At 39.1% G+C, this 22,275-nt stretch overlaps 1 protein-coding gene across 1 annotated transcript; it reads left to right on the top strand.

The window, feature by feature from the left end:
- The first annotated feature begins 20,489 nt into the window (after positions 1-20,489).
- On the top strand, positions 20,490-21,027 carry LOC107629531 (plasma membrane ATPase-like). Its single transcript, XM_021120599.2, has 3 exons — positions 20,490-20,509; positions 20,591-20,768; positions 20,872-21,027. The coding sequence occupies exons 1-3, from the start codon at positions 20,490-20,492 to the stop codon at positions 21,025-21,027; spliced, it is 354 nt and encodes a 117-aa protein (XP_020976258.1).
- Positions 21,028-22,275: the final 1,248 nt, after the last annotated feature.

Here is a 22,275-nt window from a genome sequence, read left to right as displayed (position 1 = left end):
CCTTGGTGTTTTCCCTCCAATTTTTTCGAAAACAAGGAGCATTAGATCTAAAAATTTTAAATCTTGTGCTATTTTATTGTTTTTCTCTTTCCTCACTAAATTCAAGAATATCTTTTCTCTCTAATTTTAAAACAAATTTTCAAAAATTATTTTTTAAAAAAAAAATTCAGATTTTTTTCTTTTTAAAAATTTAAAATCTTTTCCAAATCATATCATTTTCAAAACTTCCCTACCACTTTCTCTCCCCTCATTTTTTCGAAAATCTTCACCTACTTTTATTTATTTTATTAATTTATTTTATTTTCGAAATAAATAAATAAATAAATAAATAAATAAATTATTTTCTCTATTTTACGTTATCTCCCTTTCTCCATCATGGACCTAAGCGGAAATGAACAGTCCAGGAGGATTCTGGGGTCATATTCTAACCCCTCTACTGCTTCATATGGGAGTAGCATCTGCATACCCTCCATTGGAGTCAGTAGCTTTGAGTTGAACCCTCAGCTCATTATCATGGTGCAGCAAAGTTGCCAGTATTCCGGTCTTCCACAGGAAGAACCTACAGAGTTTCTGGCATAGTTTCTACAGATTGCTGATACAGTACATGATAAAGAAATAGATCAGGATGTCTACAAACTATTACTGTTTCCATTTGCTGTAAAAGATCAAGCTAAGAGGTGGTTGAATAACCAACCTAAGGCCAGTATAAGGACATAGAAACAGCTGACAGAAAAATTCCTGAATCAATACTTTCCCCCAAAACGGATGACACAGCTAAGGCTGGACATCCAAGGCTTTAAACAAGGAGATATTGAATCTCTTTATGATGCCTGGGAGAGATACAGAGAGATGTTACGAAAATGCCCTTCTGAAATATTTTCAGAGTGGGTTCAGTTAGACATCTTCTATTATGGGCTTACTGAAGAAGCTCAGATGTCTCTGGATTACTCAGCTGGTGGATCTATCCACATGAGAAAGACGATTGAAGAGGCTCAAGAGCTCATTGATACAGTTGCCAGGAATCAGCATCTGTACCTAAGCAGTGACCCTTCCATGAAAGAAGAGGTTGAAACAGCAACTGCTGAACTCAGTCCTGTAAAACAAGCTGCTGAATTCAATCAGCAATTGGACTTTCTAACAAAGCAGTTAGCCGAATTCAAAGATAGACTACAAGAGACAAGGATGGCTAATATACATATGGAAGAACAGTTTAAGCAAACAAAGCAGCAGCTGTCAAGGCAAATAACAGAAGAATGCCAAGCAGTTCAATTAAGAAGCGGGAAAACATTAAATACCCCACCTCAAGGCAGCAAAAAGCTAAGAAATGAGCAAACCACATAAAATTCACCTGAGGACAATAAGAGCCCAGGGAGAAGCAATTCTGGAACTAAAACGCCAGAAATTTGGTGGAAGGCTGGCGCTGAACGCCCAGACCATGCTCAGGACTGGCGTTCAACGCCAGAAACAAGGCAGGACTGGTGTTCAACGCCAGAAATAGGCAAGGATCTGGCGTTGAACGCCCAAAATGTGCAAGATCTGGCGCTGAACGCCCAAAATGGGCACAGTTTTGGCGTTCAGACGCCAGGAACAGACAAGGAGTTGGCATCTAACGTCACTCCAGTTTCTAACTCTGGCACTCAGTTGCCAGTGAGGGATCAGACACACACAAATGCTGAAAGCAACCCCTCTAAAAAGGCTTCTTCAACCACTTCTGTAGGCAATAAACCTACAGCAACTAAGGTTGAAGAATATAAATCCAAGATACCTTATCCTCAAAAACTCAGGAAAGAGGAGCAGGATAAGCAATTTGCTCTCTTTGCAGATTACCTCAGGACTCTTGAAATAAAGATTCCATTTGCAGAAGTACTTGAGCAAATACCTTCTTATGCCAAGTTCATGAAAGAGATCTTGAGTCATAAAAAGGATTGGAGAGAAATAGAAAGAGTTCTCCTCACTGAAGAATGCAGTGCAGTCATTCTGAAAAGCTTTCCTGAAAAGCTTAAAGACCCTGGGAGTTTTCTGATACCATGCATATTAGAAGGTCAATGCACCAAGACAGCTTTATGCGATCTTGGGGCAAGCATCAACCTAATACCTGCATCCACTATCAGAAAGCTTGGCTTAACTGAAGAAGTTAAACTAACCCGGATATGTCTCCAACTTGCTGATGGCTCCACTAAATACCCATCGGGCGTGATCGAAGACATGATTGTCAGAGTTGGGCCATTCGCCTTTCCCACTGACTTTGTTGTGCTGGAAATGGAGGAGCACAAGAGTGCTACTCTCATTCTAGGAAGACCCTTCCTAGCAACTGGACGATCCCTCATTGACGTCCAACAGGGGGAAATAACCCTGAGAGTCAATGATGATGAGTTTAAGTTGAATGCTGTCAAAGCCATGCAGCATCCTGACACATCAAAAGACTGCATGAAAGTTGATCTTATTGACTCTTTGGTAGAAGAGATCAACATGGCTGAGAGTCTTGAATCAGAGTTGGAAAACATCTTTAAAGATGCTCAGCCTGATTTAGAGGAGTCAGAGGACATGAAAGAGCCTCTGAAATTTCTTCTGGAAGAAGAAAAACCTCCTAAACCCGAGCTCAAGCCATTACCACCATCCTTGAAATATGCATTTCTGGGAGAAGGTGACACTTTTCCGGTGATCATAAGCTCTGCTTTAAATTCACAGGAAGAGGAAGCACTTATTCAAGTGCTAAGGACACACAAGACAGCAGTTGGGTGGTCCATAGGTGACCTTAAGGGCATAAGCCCAGCTAGATGCATGCACAAAATCCTATTGGAGAATAATGCTAAACCAGTGGTTCAACCACAGAGGCGGCTAAATCTAGCCATGAAGGAAGTGGTGCAGAAAGAGGTCACCAAATTACTAGAGGCTGAGATCATTTATCCTATTTCTGATAGCCCCTGGGTGAGCCCTGTCCAAGTCGTCCCAAAAAAGGGAGGCATGACAGTAATTCATAATGAAAAAAATGAACTGGTTCCTACAAGAACAGTTACAGAGTGGCGCATGTGTATTGACTACAGAAGGCTCAATACAGCCACCAGAAAGGATCATTTTCCTTTACCATTCATAGACCAGATGCTAGAAAGACTAGCAGGTCATGATTATTACTGCTTTTTGGACGGCTACTCAGGCTATAACCAGATTGCAGTAGACCCTCAGGATCAAGAGAAAACAACATTCACATGTCCATCTGGAGTGTTTGCTTATAGAAGGATGCCATTTGGGCTGTGTAATGCGCCTGCAACCTTCCAGAGATGCATGCTCTCTATTTTCTCTGATATGGTGGAAAAATTTCTGGAAGTCTTCATAGATGACTTCTCAGTATATGGAGACTCATTCAGCTCCTGTCTTGATCACCTGAAAATTGTTCTGAAAAGATGCCAAGAGACCAACCTAGTTTTAAACTGGAAAAAATGTCACTTCATGGTGACTGAAGGGATTGTTCTTGGGCATAAAATCTCAAACAAGGGAATAGAGGTGGATCAAGCAAAAATAGAGGTAATTGAAAAATTACCACCACCTGCCAATGTTAAGGCAATCAGAAGCTTTCTGGGGCATGCAGGATTCTATAGGAGGTTTATAAAGGATTTTTCAAAAATCGCAAAACCTCTGAGCAATCTGCTAGCTGCTGACATGCCATTTGTGTTTGACACAGAGTGCCTGCAGGCGTTTGAAACGCTGAAAGATAAGCTGGTCACAGCACCAGTTATTTCTGCATCAGACTGGACATTACCATTTGAGCTAATGTATGATGCCAGTGATCACGTCATTGGTGCAGTGTTGGGACAGAGGCATGACAAGCTTCTGTACGTCATTTATTACGCTAGTCGCATTCTAAATGATGCCCAGAAAAATTACACAACCACAGAAAAAGAATTACTTGCAGTGGTTTACGCCATTGACAAGTTCAAATCATACTTAGTAGGATCAAAAGTGATTGTGTATACTGATCATGCTGCTTTTAAATATCTACTCACAAAGCAGGATTCAAAACCCAGGCTCATCAGATGGGTATTGCTTCTGCAAGAGTTTGATATAGAAATAAGAGACAGAAAAGGGACAGAGAACCAAGTGGCTGATCATCTGTCCCGGATAGAGCCAGTAGAAGGGATGCCCCTCCCCTCTCTTGAGATCTCTGAGACTTTTTCGGATGAGCATTTATTTGCCATTCAGGAAACACCATGGTTTGCCGATATTGCAAACTATAAAGCTGCAAGGTTCATACCCAAGGAATACAACAGGATACAAAAGAAGAAATTAATTACTGATGCAAAGTACTACTTGTGGGATGAACCCTATCTCTTTAAGAGATGTGCAGACGGAATAATCCGTAGGTGTGTGCCTAGAGAAGAAGCACAGAGGATCCTATGGCATTGCCATGGATCTCAATATGGAGGCCATTTCGGAGGTGAGCGAACAGCCACCAAGGTCCTCCAATGTGGCTTCTATTGGCCCACACTCTATAAAGATTTCCGAGAGTTTGTACGTAACTGTGACAGTTGCCAAAGAGCTGGTAATCTGCCTCATGGTTATGCCATGCCTCAACAAGGAATCTTGGAAATTGAGTTGTTTGATGTATGGGGAATTGACTTCATGGGACCTTTCCCACCATCATACTCAAACACTTATATTCTGGTGGCAGTTGACTATGTATCAAAATGGGTTGAGGCCATTGCCACACCCACCAATGATACTAAAAGAGTGCTGAAGTTCCTCCAGAAACATATCTTTAGCAGGTTTGGTGTCCCTAGAGTATTAATCAGTGATGGGGGCACTCACTTCTGCAATAAACACCTTTACTCTGCCATGGTTCGGTATGGAATTCGCCATAAGGTGGCTACTCCATATCATCCACTAGGGGTGCACAGACCCGGCCCGGCCCGGCCCTAAAGGAATTTGGGCCGCGAAGACCCGGACCCGAAGTGACCCGAAGTGGACCCGGGAAAAAAAAATGAAATCAGAAGGGGAAGTGAAGCCGGGACCGGGCCATGGCTCGGGTCACCCGGACCCGGCCCGGTGGCCCAGCCATATACACATTACACACACACAAACGCGTTACAGCCTTACAGTACAGGTTTGAGGTTTCTAATTAGGGGCTAGGACAACACAGAACACGCATCGCATTCACTGCCTCGTGCCTCCTTCAGCAGCTCAGCGCCTCAGCCCTCGCCCCTCAGCCATTGAGGCTCACCCCCACACCCCAAGTCCCCACTCCGGCACTCCCCATGCCCCACTTTGGCTCTGGCAGTCGCCACTCCCACGGCGCAGGCCGATCCGGTGACCTTGACCTCATCTTCTCTCCCCACGGCCCATTTCGAGTCTCGCGGCACACACCACGCAGTCGGCGACTCCTCCCTTTCTCATCTCTTCACAACCCTCCGTGGTCACCCCAGTCACCGCCGAAGCTCTTCGTTCGACGGACGACAGTGACGACGTACGGTGCTGCCCTGCTTCTCGGCGACGTTGCTCTGCTCTGCTCTACTAGTCCTGCTCCCTCTGCTCTGCTCTCTTCTCCGGTCTTCTTTTCAGGTCTTCTGCTCAGGTAAGTAATTAATTTTATTATGTCATTAATATTCTGATTAAGGATTAGGGTTTTTGATAAACAGAATTTGTGAATTTTGGTTGTAGGTGTTGATTTTCATTATTAGAACTCTGATTAGGTGTGGCTGTTGATGTGTGTTTAGCTTATTTTTTGTTCTGATTCACTGTTTACTACTGATTTCTGGGTTTACTAATTCTTTACTGAGTAGATGTGGATTTACTGATTCTTTACTGATTAGGTGTGGGTGTTGATGTGTGTTAAATGATTTGTTTAGCTGATTTGTTACTGATTATCTTGTTCAGTTGTTCTTATATGACAAGTTGAGCTGAACTATATTGTACAGGTGCATTGGACCATAACATTTATCAGAGCGAAGGTTCACCTGCACCAGAAGATCCAGAGACAGCCAAGAAAGTAAAATTGCTGAATGAGAGTATGAAGCAAAGCTTGGTTTAAGGTAATCCAGCACTAACCATTTTGGTATTTTGCGCAATGAAGCTGCACACACGCATTCACATGTTCATATTTTGAGAGTATGAAGCAAAGCTTGGTTTAAGATGTTTGGCATTGTTTGGCCATTTGTGACTCTTTCAAGTTGCATCATCTCCTGCCTACAGGACAAAGAGGGATTGTTAGTGTAATATGGTGAAGAGAAAGATTGGATATTGTATAATCCTTATTCTGCCTTCTAGTGTTTGTTTGGTTGATGATTAATTGTATGTAAGCATCTTTTTTTTTCTTTATTGTATGATCATTTTTGTTTGTTTGGTTGATTGCTTGATCATTACTTGTATGTAAGCCATTTTATATGTTGAACTTGGTCTTTGCCCTCTAATTCAGGAGATTTAACCATACCTTTAACTCCCATGCTAGGGAGATTATTACAAAGTAATCACGATTTATTAGCTGCATTTTAATAATTGGTGGCTATTTGATCTTCTTGTTTTACATTATATGAAAAATGAGTAATTTTATTTGTTTTGTAGGTTTCACTAATGCATCCACATCACAAGGAACAAGTTGACAACATTAATGGCTATTGATAGAGGATGATTATTCTTATGTATTGTAAACCTTAACATCTTATTTGTATTGACTTTAGAATAATGTATATTATTGTGTTATTTGTATTGACTTAAATATTTAGTGTTATTAGACAATATTAGTATTGGACTATTGATTGTGATGATGCTTTGGTATTGATTGTGATTATGTTTTAATTTCGAAGAAGGGTTGGTTATGGCCCGGTTTTCACCCGGTTTTCACCCGGTTTAATTGTGGCCCGAAAGACTGTTGGTTTCATCGGGTCTAGGGCCGGGTCTGGGTCTAATAAATAGACCCGGTCTATATTTCGGGCCGGGTCTGGGTCACCTCAAACCCGGCTTCACCCGGCCCATGTGCACCCCTATCATCCACAAACTAATGGGCAAGCTGAAGTCTCTAACAGAGAATTAAAGAGAATCCTAGAATGGACAGTAAGTACCCGTAGAAAGGATTGGGCACGAAGCTTGGATGATGCTCTGTGGGCTTACAGAACAGCATTCAAGACCCCTATAGGGACCTCTCCATACCAACTTGTGTATGGTAAGGCATGTCACCTGCCCGTGGAACTGGAACATAAAGTCTACTGGGCAACCAAATTCCTAAACTTTGATGCCAAATTAGCAGGAGAAAAAAGATTGCTCCAACTAAATGAGCTAGAGGAATTCAGATTCACAGCTTTCGAAAATGCCAAGCTTTATAAAGAGAAATAAAAAAAGTGGCATGACAGAAAGCTGTCATCTAGAATCTTTGAGCCAGGACAGAAGGTTCTGCTGTTCAACTCTAGACTCAGGCTATTCCCCGGGAAATTGAAATCCCGGTGGAGGGGACCATACGTGATTACAAATGTATCACCATATGGTTATGTGGAGCTTCAAGATATTGATTCTAATAAGAGGTTCATTGTCAATGGACAGAGAATCAAGCATTATCTTGAAGGCAACGTTGAGCAAGAGTGCTCAAGGCTGAAGCTAGACTAAAAGCTCAGCAAGGTCCAGCTAAAGACAATAAAGAAGCGCTTGCTGGGAGGCAACCCAGCCATGGGGCATCAATCCTCCAAGCATTTTGCCCTATTTCTATTTTTATTTTTATTTGTTTATATAGAGTTCATTGATAACAAGGTAAAGAATCAATTGCATAAGTGACAAACCCCATTTGTAGGGTTTATCTTGTATTGATTTTTGGGGATTTTATCAACTTTTACCCACATTTATTCAATGAAATAGCATGGTTTTATAACTTCTCCCTTAATTGTGCTTAAGAGTGAAAACATGCTTTTTAGGACTTAAAATAGCTAAATTTAATTCACCTTGATTCTATTAGATGCCTCGATATGTTTGTTAAGTGATTTCAGATTTAGGAGGCAAAGATTGGATTAAGGGAATGAAGAAAAAGCATGTAAAGTTTGAGAACTCATGAAGAAATGATGGAACCAAAAAGTTGTCAAGCCTGACCTCTTCGCACTTAATTGACCATAACTTGAGCTACAGAGGTCCAAATGATGCGGTTCCAGTTGGGTTGGAAAGCTAACATCCGAGGCTTCGAAACGATATAAGATTTGCCATAGTTGCATCGCGCATAGGGGCGCGCACGCGCACGGTACGCGGACGCGCCGATGGTGGCACATGACCCACTTAATGCAAACGTGGCCAGCGATTTTAGAAGCCTTGTGGGCCCAATCCAACTCATTTCTGATGCTATTTAAGCCAAGGATTGAAGGGGAATCAACATACTTTTCATACTTTACTTTTACTTTTAATCATTAGTCATAGTTTAGTTTTAGAAGTAGTTAGAGTTAGAGAGAGAAGCTCTCTCTTCTCTCTAGAATTAGGATTAGGAATTAGGGTTAGATTAGGATCTCATAGTTCTAGGTTTAATTCAAGTCTCCTTCTACTTCTACCTTCAATTGATGATTGCTACACTTTGGTTCTTCTCTCTATCCCTATTCTCTTGTTGTAATTTCTCTTATTTTGTTTCTAGGTTTTGTAATTGAGATACTCTTGTTCTCTTTATTTTCTTTCAATAATGCAATTTGAGGTCATTCATGATAATTGTGATTTCCTTGATTGTTGTTGTTAATTCTTTACATTCAATTGTAGTTAGAATTCATTCTTGTTGTGATTGACTATACTTTTCTTTTGTGCCTTCCAAGTGTTTGATTAAATGCTTGGAAGAATGTTAGACTAGAATTTTATGTTCTTGGCTTGAGAAGGTAACTTAGGATTTATTGAGTCACTAGTGTCCAATTGATTGATAGTTGATAGCCATTAACTCTAGCCTTCATTAATCCAATTAGTGGAAAGCTAGGACTTATAGACTAGGATTGATATAACTCACTTGACTTTCCTTTGTTAATCGATTTAAGGATGACTAAGTGGGATTAATCCTTGCAACTACCATACTTGTGGCTAGTGATAATGATGAAGACCCTTGACAACCAAACCTTGCCAAGACCATTTTGTGAATAAAGTTTTCCTACCATTTACTATTCACATTCCTCATCCAAAACCCCAAAATAAACAAGTCCATAACCAATAACAAGAACACTATCCTGCAAGTCCTTTGAGAGACGACCCGAGGTTTAAATACTTCGGTTTATAGATTTTAGGGGTTTGTACTTGTGACAAACAAATTTTTGCATGAAGGGATTATTGTTGGTTTAGAGACTATACTTCAACGAGATTTTATTTGTGAAATTCTAAACCGTCAAAAATCTGTTCATCAATAAGCTCACAGGGTTACAGAAGGAATCTGCACACAAAACAGAGAAAAAAAGCTCACTTGCAAGAAAACGCCAGTAAGAGCCTATTTTGGGCGTTCAGCGCCCAAAAGGGGCAGCCAGTGGACGCTGAACGCCAGTAAGGATAGCAATCTGGCGTTCAACGCCAGAAAAGGGCAACAACTAGGCGTTGAACGCCCAAGAGATCAGCATTTGGGCGTTGAACGCCCAAAATAGGCAGTGTTTGGGCGTTCAAACGCCAGGATGATGGGGAGGAGGTAAATTCATTTTTCTTCATATTTTTTTCATTCTAATCTTAATTTTCATACTTCAATTCATGATTTCTTGCATAAAAATGTTAAGAACCCTGATTTCTAAAATCCCTAATTTCTAAAAATCCTACTTTAAAAATATCAAATATATCTTAATCCATAAGCACAAACCCCCTTTGCAAATTCAATCCATCTCTTTTCAAATCTTTTTTAAAAAACAAATCTATCTTTTCAACTCATCAATATCTTTTTCAAAATCTCCACTTTATCTTTTTCAAAATCTAGATCTATCTTTTTCAAAAACTTTTCAAATCTTTTCAATTTTAAACTATATCCTTTCTTATCATATCTTCTATCTTATCTTTTCCAAATCAATCTTTTTTATCATATCTTTATCTCTTTTTTTCGAAAAAATCCACCCTCCCTCCCTTTAAATTTGGGTTCGGCCTCCCTCCCCTTCCATCAACAATTGCACCTAGCTCTCCTTCTATCCCTCTCCTTTCTTTTCTTTTGCTTGAGGACAAGCAAACCTCTAAGTTTGGTGTGTTTATCCGTGATCACTAAGATCATGGCTCCTAAAGGAAAATAACCCACCCCAAGAGGCAAGAAAGAGAGCGTTCCAAAACCACTTTGGAATCAAGGGAAGTTCTTATCTAAAGAACATTCAGACCATTATAACAAAATAATGGGTCTGAGATCAGTGATCCCGGAAGTTAGATTTGATCTGAAAGAAGATGAATATCCGGAGATCCAGGAGCAAATTCGAATCAGGAACTGGAAAGTCCTAGCTAATCCTGAAAGGAAAGTAGGGAGGAACATGGTTCAGGAGTTTTATGCTAATATATGGCAAACTGACAAGCAGAAACTATCTGGGACTGCTTTCTATGACTATCGGACCGTGGTGAGAGGAAAGATTGTTCATACCCTCCCTGACAGGATCAGGGAGATCTTAAAGCTACCTCAGCTGAAAGATGATCCAGACTCCTTCAACAGGAGAATGATGAGAACAGACAAGGGCCTGGATAAGATTCTAGAGGACATATGTATCCCTGGAGCCAGGTGGACCACCAACACAAAGGGTGTCCCAAATCAACTCAAGAGAGAAGATCTCAAACCAATCGCCAGAGGATGGCTGGACTTCATTGGGCATTCTCTGCTGCCCACTAGCAACCGTTCTGAAGTCACTGTTAAAAGAGCAGTGATGATCCATTGTATCATGATGGGAAAAGAAGTGGAAGTTCATCAGCTAATCTCAGCTGAACTCTACAAAATTGCTAACAAAAATTCTAAAGAGGCCAGGTTGGCTTATCCAAGCGTGATTTCTCTGCTCTGCAAGGACGCCGGAGTAAGGATGAGAATAACTGAGTATATCTCAGTTGAGAAACCAATCACCAATGCATCAATGGAAAAACAACAAGCACAGGATGATCCCACCAAGAAGAAAACACAGGAATTTCTCCCAGAAATCCCTCAATCTGAATACTGGGAGTATCTTGAGACGTCTGTCACCAAGATACGGGAAGCTATGGAACAAATAATAAAAGAACAGAAGGAACACAGTCAAATTCTGACCTATATGTTTAAAGAACAAGAGGAGCAATGGCGTGACTTAAGGGAATTGAAGCGCCAGAAGTTATCTCTTGAAGAATCAAGCACCACACGGATCAGAGGAACACCCATTTCCCAGAACAAAGGTTGTTAAATTCCAATTTCTGCTTTAACTCTGTGATAGTGTCATTAGAGAAGTTCACCTTAGGAGTCATATAGTAGTAATTAGTATCTGTTTTGATTTTATCTCTAATTAAGCCATAGTTTATTTTTCTCATCATCAGCAAACATGAATAAAATAGTAGATCTTTTGAATAAGAGGCAATAAAATTTCGAGTTTCAATAAGAGAAATTCTAATTAGTTACATGTGGTGGCAATACTTTCTGTCTTCTGAATGAATGCTTGAACAGTGCATATGTCTTTTGAATTTGTTGTTTAAGACTGTTAAATATGTTGGCTCTTGAAAGAATGATGAACATGAGACATGTTATTGATAATATGAAAAATCATAAAAATGATTCTTGAAGCAAGAAAAAGCAGCAAAAAAAAAAAAAAAAAAAAGAAGAAGCCAATAGCCCTTAAAACCAAAAGGCAAGGGTAATAAAAAAGGATCCCAAGGCTTTGAGCATCAGTGGATAGGAGGGCCTAAGGGAATAAATTCCTGGCCTAAGCGGCTAAACCGAGCTGTCCCTAACCATGTGCTTGTGGCGTGAAGGTGTCAAGTGAAAACTTGAGACTGAGCGGTTAAAGTCAAGGTCCAAAGCAGAAAGAATAGTGTGCTTAAGAACTCTAGACACCTCTAATTGGGGACTTTAGCAAAGCTGAGTCACAATCTAAAAGGTTCACCCAATTATGTGTCTGTGGCATTTATGTATCCGGTGGTAATACTGGAAAACAAAGTGCTTAGGGCCACGGCCATGACTCATGAAATAGCTGTGTTCAAGAATCATCATACTGAAATAGGAGAATCAATAACAATATCTGAATTCTAAGTTCCTATAGATGCCAATCACTCTGAGCTTCAATGGATAAAGCAAGATGCCAAAACTGTTCGGAAGTAAAAAGCTACTAGTCCCGCTCATCTAATTAGAATCTAAGCTTCACTCAAAAACTCTGAGATATTATTGCTTCTCAACCTATTAGTCTTCTATTTTATTTGTCTAGTTGCTTGAGGACAAGCAACAGTTTAAGTTTGGTGTTGTGATGAGCGGATATTTTATACGCTTTTAGGGGTTAATTTCATATAGTTTTTAGTATATTCTAGTTAGTTTTTAGTCTATTTCCATTAGTTTTTAGGAAAAATTCATATTTCTGGGCTTTACTATGAGTTGTGTATTTTTCTGTAATTTCAGGTATTTTTCTGGCTGAAATTGAGGGAGCTGAGCAAAAATCTGATTCAGGCTGAAAAAGGACTGCTGATGCTGTTGGATTCTGACCTCCCTGCACTCAAAGTAGATTTTCTGGAGCTACAGAACTCAAAATGGCGTGCTTTCAATTGTGTTGGAAAGTAAACATCTAGGGCTTTCCAGCAATATATAATAGTCCATACTTTGCTCAAGGATAGATGACCTAAACTGGCATTCAACGCTAGTTCTCTGCCCAATTCCGGCGTCCAGCGCCTGAAAAGGATTAAAAGTTGGAGCTCAACGCCAGAAATGGATCCAAACCTGGCGTTGAACGCCCAAAACAGCCTTATGCACGTGAATTGTTTAAGTCTTAGCCCAGCACACACCAAGTGGTCCCCAGAAGTGGATATCTGCATCACCCATCATAGTTTACTCATTTTTTGTAAACCTAGGCTACTAGTTTAGTATTTAAACAACTTTTAGAGACTTATTTTGTATCTCATGACATTTTAGATCTGAACTTTGTACTCTTTGATGGCATGAGTCTCTAAACTCTATTGTTGGGGGTGAGGAGCTCTGTTGTGTCTCGATGAATTAATGCAAGTATTTCTGTTTTCCATTCAAACATGCGTGTTCCTATCTAAGATATCCATTCGCGCCTAACTATGGAGAAGGTGATGATCAGTGACACTTATCACCTTCCTCAGTCCATGAATGTGTGTCTGACAATCACCTCCGTTCTACATCAGATTGAACGAATATCTCTTAGATTCCTTAACCAGAATCTCCGTGGTATAAGCTAGATTGATGGCGGCATTCATGAGAATCCGGAAAGTCTAAACCTTGTCTGTGGTATTCCGAGTAGGATTCTGGGATTGGATGACTGTGACGAACTTCAAACTCGCGAGTGCTGGGCGTAGTGACAGACGCAAAAGGATAGTAAATCCTAATCCGGTACAACTGAGAACCTGCAGATGATTAGCCGTGCGGTGACAGCGCACCTGGACCCTTTTCACTGGAAGGATGGATGGTAGCCATTGACAACGGTGATCCACCTACACACAGCTTGCCATAAAAGGACGTGCGTGCGTGAATCAGAAGACAGAGGAAAGCAGAGATTCAGAAGACAAAGCGTCTCCAAAACTCCAACATATTCTCCATTACTACATAACAAGTAACCTTTAACCCATACTCTCATGCTTATTCGCAATTCAACTGATAAATAAAATTGACTTCCTGACTAAGAATTGCAAGATAACCATAGATTGCTTCAAACCAACAATCTCCGTGGGATTCGACCCTTACTCACGTAAGGTATTACTTGGACGACCCAGTGCACTTGCTGGTTAGTGGTACGAGTTGTGAAAAGTGTGATTCACAAGTCGTGCACCAGAAAGAAATGGAGAGAGGAGAAGAAAAGAAGGTGAGTGAAACAGGGCAATCCACGCGTGCGCGTAAGCGTGGATTGATGAAATGGAAGCGACGCATACGCGTGCATGGCAAGGCAGAGAGTCGACGCGTACGCGCAAGGTACGCGTTCGCGTGCCTTGGAGCACAAAGTTGGCACACTTCAGGCACAACTCTCGGATGAATGTATGGGAAGTGGAAAAATTCAATCCACGCGTACGCGTACATGGCGCGTCCGCGTGGATGGTCGAAAATGCTTGAGGCGCGCGTACGCGTGGAGTGCGCGTGCGCGTGGGTGGTGCTCTGGTTTTTAAAATTTTTCTATGTTTTTGCACCAAACCAAGCATTCCCAACCTCCAAACAACTACCGAAACATCACAAAACCTTATTTAACCTACTAGACTCCCAATTAAACTCAACTAATCAAACAAAACATGAAATTAAATCTAAATTACCAATATTTACAAAGAGGAAAAGGGAAAGATGTTACCATGGTGGGTTGTCTCCCACCTAGCACTTTTGTTTATTGTCCTTAAGTTGGACTTATGGGGAGCTCTTCATCAAGGTGGCTTGTGCTTGAATCCATCCTTGAACATCCACCAATGCTTGGACTTCCATTGTGCTTCATCATTCAAAGTTAATAACTCCAATCTTTGATGGAGTTCTTCACAAACCATAGGCTCCCAAAGTCGATCCTCCTTGTGCGATCATGGTGGTTTCCTCCGGGTGGCAAGAGAGATGAATTCTCATGGAAGCACCAAACCATCCTCCTAGACCCATCCAATCGAGCACTAGCCCAACCTTTACTCCTTGAAGCTTCAACCATAATGAGCCTAGACTTACAACGCCAACCACAGAACATCTTTCTTTTACGCTTCATCCTACAAAGCATCCTAAGTTGACCATCCGTTCCAAGCAAGCCATATTCAAGTGGGATAATAGAGATAATAGAAATGAGTTTCACCCACTCAAATGAAGGTGTAGATGGCAACCTAGGCAAGGGTGATTCCAAGGGTCTTGACAAGGCGTATTCAATTCCCATCCTCCTTTTTCTAAGGACTTCCACCTCTCTACACGATCTCTTAATTTCAATCCTTTGTTCAACAATTTTATCTAAACCTTTTCCCTTACTCAAATTATAAATGGGAGGAAAAGAGAGATTTACCTCCACATTGCTTTCCATCTCCTTGGGAGAAGGTTCTTCATGCTCAAAGGATTCTTCACCACTAAGACTTGGTGCTTGATCTTCATCACCAAGGGGACTTAATTCTTGCTCTATCCCATCCAATTCTTCACAAGGGATATGCCTTGGAGGTTGTGCACATTCCTTCTTAGCATCAAATTCAATCATCTTGGAGGGATCTTCTCCAATCCTAGACTCCCAAGGTGGTTCTGCATCTCCTAAGTCTTCAACCACTTCTTCCTCTTCTTCAATAACCTCTACTTCCTCCTCTTGTTGCATTTCTTGCTTTAACTCCTCTTCTTCACCTTGGAGCTTCAAGTTCACTCCCTCACTAAGCTCCTTCGTTGCTTCTTCACATTCCACAATAGAAGTGCCTTGATCGCATAGGCTTAGGCGGGATGAGACTATGTTGCCAATGGATTCTACCATGATAGCCATTTTTGCTCTTAACTCCTCAAATTTCTTTTCATCCTCTTCGTGTTGCCTTAAGATATGAGATTCAAGATCCCTTAATTCTAGCATAAAGGTTTCATCGGGAGGTGATAGTAGAAGAGAGGGTTCATTGTTTGAGGGAAAGGTATTATAGTCGGAAGGTGGTTCTTTTAGGTAGAGTTGTGGTGGTTCTTTCAGAAAGATCCCATTCTTTCCATTTTTTTCATAACACACTCCATGGTTACTTGAAATTGATCCAATGTCTCCTTGAAATGATCCCTTGACTCTTGTTCCTCTTGGATATCACGAGTAAGATCATATGACTCTTGGATTGAAGGACATGAGTGTTCTTCCATAGGAGGTTGTGGTGGAAAGTAGAGTTCATCTTATGGTTGAAAGTTTTCATGTATTGGAGGTGGTTCATCTTGGTAATAATATGGAGGGGGTGGCTCTTGAAAATGTTGATGTTGGAATGGTGGTGGCTCTATATGTGGTTCATATGGCTCATATGGTTGTTGGTAGGATGGATATGGATTATGGTCATATGAAGATGGTTGGTAAGAAGGGGCTTGTGAGTATGGTTGAGGGTTATGTTGGGGATATGGCTCATAGGCATATGGTGGTGGTTCTTGAAAGTCACAAGGGGATTCACCATAGCCATTGGATTGATATGCATCATAGAATGGCTCTTCTTCATAGTGCATTGGTGGAGGTTGTTGCCATGAGGATTGATCATATGCATATGGCTCCTCCCACATTTGATTGTCCCATTCTTGATACACATCTTCATTGTAGCCCTCATTTCCTACAACATAGTTAAAACCAAACTCATAGCCAAAGTGAGAATTCATGATAGCAAGAGAAAATGAAAACAAAATCAAATAAGAAGCAAGAAAATTAAATCCTAAAACTAGCAAAAACTAACAAAGAAGCAAAAGGTAAACCTATTTACATTATTCACATATATACAATAACCAATAACATAACACCATTGCAACTCTCCAGCAATGGCGCCATTAATTTGACACACAAGGATTTATACCGGTTTGGAATTCCACAAAATAATTCCGTTGTTAGTATAGTCCAAACCAATAGTCAATCCTCAAATCAAATTAAATTTGGTTTTGTCACGAGTACAAACCCCAATGAAAATTAACCGAAGTATTTTAAACTCCGGGTCGTCTCACAAGGAATTGCAACAAAGTGTCTTGTTTTTTGTTATGAGTTATGTTTGGGGTTTTTGATAAGAGGCATGAAAAGTAAATGAAAATGAAAATAAACTAACAACTAAAGAGGTCTTGGCAAGGTTAGGTGGTCAAGGATCTCTATCCTAATCACTAACCACAATATGAGAATTGGCAAGGATCAATCCCACTAAGTTAACCCTTAACTAATAGCAGAGGAAAGTCAAGTGAGCTATATCAATCCAAGTCCATAAGTCCTAGTTCTACACCTAATCAATTGGTGAGATCTAGCGTTAATGGCTCCCAATTGTCAATCACTTGGACATTAGTGACTCAAGAGTTCCTAAGTTATCTTTCCAAGCCAAGAGCACAAAATTCTACTCTAAGATCCAATCAAGCATTTTATCAAACACTTGGAAGGTATAAAAGAAAATCATAGTAAAAGTGCAAGGAATATAAATCTACACTACTCAATTGCAAGGAATTAAACAACAATAAAGCAAATCAATAATAAAAGAACATGAATCATAAATTGCATTAAAAGAAAATAGAAGAAGAAAGAGTGCATCAACAACAAAGTAAGCAATTACAAGAATGAACTACAAAATTAGAGAGAGAAAGAGTAGAGGAACAAGAAATTGTAAAGGAAAAGTAAATCAAAGCATGAATTAAACCTAGATCTAAGAAATTCTAATCCTAATTATAGAGAGAAGAGGGAGCTTCTCTCTCTAGAAACTAAACTACATGATGCTAACCTACAAACAATTGCTCCCCCTTGCTTGGACTTCAATTCTGCATGAAATACACTCAGAAACAAGTTGGATTTGGGCCTGGGCAACTCAGAAATTGCCCCCAGCGAATTGCCTTCAAGTGGGCCACGTGAGAATATCGGCGCGTGCGCGCCATGTGCGCGTGCGCATCGACTGGAAAATTCTCAACCCGCGCGGACGCGGCATGTACGCGTGCGCGTCCATAGGCGAAACCACTTTTGCGCGTGCGCGTCTGGTGCGCGTGCGCGTCCTTTGGTGCTTTCCCAATCTTTGTTTCTTCATGCATTCCCCCTTTTGTATGCTTTTCTCCTCATTTCTTCCATCCAATACTTGCCTTATGGACCTGAAATCACTCATCAAACGCATCAAGGCATCGAATAGAATTAAAGTGAATTAAAATCACCAATTTAGAGCCTAAAAAGCATGTTTTTACACTTAAGCAAAATTCAAGGGAGAATTACAAAACCATGATGTTTCATTGAATAAATACGAGAAAATGTGACAAAATCCCCCAAAATAAGCACAAGATAAATCACGAAATCGGGGTTTATCAATGCTCTAGTAGGAAAAAACAGAGAATGCTTGTTCTTTTTTCTTATTGTGTATTTTTATTTTGATTGATCTTCTGCGTTGTTGTTCTTGTTGACGAGGGTGCTAGAGGTGGTGGAATTTTACCACATGTTGATGAAGAGAGAACCATCGCAACCACCTCGATGCGAATGCAGCTCCAACGAAATTGTGGAGGCAGTGCTGGCTCCGGCAAATGCACGGAATCGCGATAAGTGCTCTGTTTTTTCTTTTTGCTAAATGTACAATTATGCTCCGTGATACTGTGAAAATCAACTAGTCAAGTTTTAATTTCGCGGTAAGGTGTTAGGATTTTGATTCTTTAGTGTGTGAGTATGAAGCTGAGAAGGATACTTTGAACACCTTAGTTCCTGGCATACTTTAAATGTATGGACAGAATACACTGCATCCATCTCAAAATATCTGTCGGTGCATTACTTTCTAGTTATATTTAAATTATGAAAAATGACTTCTGTGCAGATGTGGGAAGATCTAATCAGAAGGCAAAATGGTTGTTGAGTCGTAGTGAGACAGTTAAGTGTTTCGATGGCATTGGGCGTAACCGCCGTTCCCTTCACATACGTGGTTCACGTCCTTGGTCTGGTTGCCATTATTTTGGTCCTCGTCTGGAACATTCACTTCAGGGGTGGCTTGGATTGGGACGCCGATAACAAGAACTCTCTGCTACATTTTACATTATTCAGCATCTATTTGTTCATTTTGCCCCAATTCTTGGAGATTCAATTTCATGGTAAGTGAAATGTAAGGTTAGGTTAGGTAGTTTCTACACATTTCTCTATAATCAAAGTTTGGAATATCAAATATCAAACCATAGAAATGTAAGCACCACTCATCTTATATAGCTATAATCACAACATATATCATAATTTTTGCTACTTTCTTACAATTCCAATTGTTGTATGTATAATTAAAAGTGACTAAATGAATTAAATTTTCTTTTTTTTCCTTTTCATATGACACTATGTCATTGAGTATCTATGAAAGTATTAACAATATTGCAACTTTCCTTTATTATTTTTTTCCTTGAACAGGTCGCATGTATCTCGTGTGATATAATATTTCACATCTCAAGGAGCCTGCTGCAACTTGTGATTAATTAATTGAGCACAACTTTTTATATATTTAAAAGTTATTCATACTACATTAGAATAAAATCCCCCTTTTATTTCCCTTAAAAATAAATTCTCTTTAATATAAATATAATATTTGGCCCTGTTTGGTTGAACAAGTTAGAGGAATTTCCCTTAAAGTCTAAAACTGTGTTTCTGTATTATAGCATAATGGGTGGGTCTCATGTTATTAGATCAATATATGTTATTATCATTTATTTATTTTTATTATTTAATAATAAGATTATAAGCTCCTTTTTTTGTACCTACCCTCTTTGAGCTAGAGAATAGACATGCATGCTTATCTATTTGGTATTTGATCTTTGTCTGTTGTGTTTTTCGCATGCTACTCAACTTAGTACATGCTGGATTTTTTTTCTTATTCTTTTTCTTTCTTGTGTTAAGTTGCACCAAAATGCATGTGTTAGAGTTAACATGGGTCTAGTGCTTGTTTATGTTCATAAGATTAAGATGTTGAATTATTGGATAGCTTTGGTTTGCCGTATATTTAATAGTGTTATATTATTATATTATATTTGTAGTGGGTATTTAGCTGTTTAAAAATTCACAAAACAAAAATGTGATCATCCTCTGTTCCTCAAATGGCTCCGATTGTAGTTGGAGATGTCATCCCAGACGGCACCTTGGCCTTCTTGGACAACGATAACAAGCCATAGTCTGAGAGCAGAAGAGCTAAAAGGAAGTGTTGGGAGTGAGGAGTACACACAAGATGGAACAGTGAATATTAAAGGAAAACCTGCTCTTAGATCTAAAAGTGGTGGTTGGAAAGCTTGCTTCTTTATTGTTGGTAACTCCCCTTTAATTTCCCCTCTCATTATAAAAAATTGCAACTTTCATAGATTAATAGGAAGTTTAATTATTCATTTTATCAACTAGGACGTAGTTTCTTTGTCATGTCTCTTAAAATGTGGGACAGAGTAGTGATTATTCTTTTTCTTTTTTGCATCTTCGATTTATTTCTTGTTGCTACTAATAACATGCATTTTTGTTTGTTTTGAAAATTATACCAATTACTAACTATTAATTATTATGAGAAGTAATGGGTCTGTATTTTTCAAAACCGTTCATAATCTGCACATTTCTCTGCAACTCCAATATGTATGTTGATGCAGTACCTACTTATAGAGTCTGGTCACTTTTTAATCATACCAAACTTATTCAAATTATAAAAGTAATGAACATTGAACATTTTTTGGCTTATTTTTCTGATATTGAGATATGAGTTTCTTCCATTCTGCAACAGCTTGAAGCATGTGCCTGGCTTCATTGAGAGAGCAGAAGAGCTGAAAGGAAAGGGTGTGGATGAATCATCTGTATCAGTGGTGAGTGTCAACTCAATCCTGCATTTGTTGTTTTTTATACTGAATTGATGATTGTTTTGCTGGAATGGATGTGCTTTACAGTGACAAGACAGGAACACTCACACTTAACAAGCTTAGTGTTGACAAGAACTTGATTGAGGTCTTTACTAAAGGAGTGAACAAGGATCATGTGATCCTTCTCGCCGCAAGAGCTTCCAAGACTGAAAACCAGGATGCCATTGATGCTGCTATTGTTGGAATGCTTGCAGATCCTAAAGAGGTTTAACTTCTTTCATAAAGCTTAGTGTCCTTAATTTTTGTCCTTGATTTCATTATTCGAAAATTGCACCAAAAATTGAACATGTATATGCCTTGTGCTGTAGGCAAGGGCTGGAATCAGAAAGGTTTACTTTTTACCTTTCAATCTTGTTGATAAGAGAACTGCTCTGACTTACATTGGTGCTGATGGAAACTGGCACCGTGCAAGCAAAGGTTCAACAGGGTTTATGGCATGCATGCCTTTGAGTATCCAGGCATAGATCAAAGGTTCAATGAGGTGTTCAACAAAGCTATGGTAAACTCCACCACTCTATTTTTCTCTCATTCTATATGTTCATTGAAATTGTATAGTATCTAACTCTAATAATAGGAATTTTTTATTATTAATTTTTTTAGTTTAGTATATTTTTGTAGTTAAAATAAGAATGTGAATATGGTTGTTGATTATTTCTATGGGATTGATGTTACAGAATTTCCTCTTAACTTCAAAAAGTGAAGATGCTGATATGAAGCTTATCAATTTCAGTTTATCGGATTTCATCCGGACAGGTGACAATTATAATGATTCTCAATTCTTTTTCTTCCTTTTACTTGCAAAGCAATCTCTTATTCCATTATTATATTAGATAAGCAACTTGCTACTAAATGCACTATTCATTGATGCTTACATTTGCACTATTCATTGCTTCTAAAAATTACAATCCATGCATATGTCAAAAATCTTGAGAGCAACAATTTATGCTTAGATGCCTAATTGTATGTTGGGAAGATATATTAGTTGACTAGTTGTGCTACTTGTTAAGCAACCGCGTTTAGTTGTAGAGACTAAACAAAAATAGAGAAACACAATGTCTTTGAAGAAAAACAAAATGACATGAATGAATTTTTAAATAATAAAAATCCTAGATTTTCTTACATGACTTCTAAGGTTGGGGAAGCAGGAATAATGATAAAAGAACAAACCATAATCCAATGGAGATACGACATGAACTTATTGTAAAGTGTATGCTTAGCATGTGTAAAGTACTTTAGATTGAGGGTACCCCTCAAGATTTGAAATTGGTCTTTCTTAATTTTTCATTAATGTGTATTGACTACAGACGAACGACTAAATGACATTTCTGGGAGTGCATATTATGTTGCACCAGAGGTACTTTACAGGTCATATAGTGTGGAAGCAGAAATATGGAACCAGAGGTACTATGGAGCAAGTAACAGAGCAGTGTAATCTTTTTTGATAGAAATTTTATGTATTAAGAGTTACATGTTAAAGAGATTTATAATTAAAAAATTATGTTATGTTAGATACTTTATTTGTATAGGGGTTATTACTTTTGATTTTCAATACTAAAAAATCATATATTATGTAATACTTTGTTTTTGAGTTATATAATATTTTGTTCAAGAGTATTGATTTTTTATTATTGAAAAATTTTAATAAAAAAATTATGTTTAACGCGATAAAAATAATGGTTCAAATTGTCTTTTTAAACGATTAAAAAATGTTA

The sequence above is a fragment of the Arachis ipaensis genome, chromosome B1, assembly GCF_059453495.1.
Source record: "Arachis ipaensis isolate K30076 ecotype BB chromosome B1, ASM5945349v1, whole genome shotgun sequence".
NCBI lineage: Eukaryota > Viridiplantae > Streptophyta > Magnoliopsida > Fabales > Fabaceae > Arachis > Arachis ipaensis.
This window is presented reverse-complemented; position numbering and strand designations above follow the sequence as displayed.

What these genes read in the sequence shown, in the direction of transcription:
- LOC107629531 (XM_021120599.2), top strand. Translation starts at nt 20,490, where the DNA reads ATGAATCATCTGTATCAGTG. An exon ending in ATGAATCATCTGTATCAGTG is followed by an intron (nt 20,510 to 20,590) that starts GTGAGTGTCAAC and finishes TGTGCTTTACAG; the next exon opens with TGACAAGACAGGAACACTCA. An exon ending in TGCTTGCAGATCCTAAAGAG is followed by an intron (nt 20,769 to 20,871) that starts GTTTAACTTCTT and finishes CTTGTGCTGTAG; the next exon opens with GCAAGGGCTGGAATCAGAAA.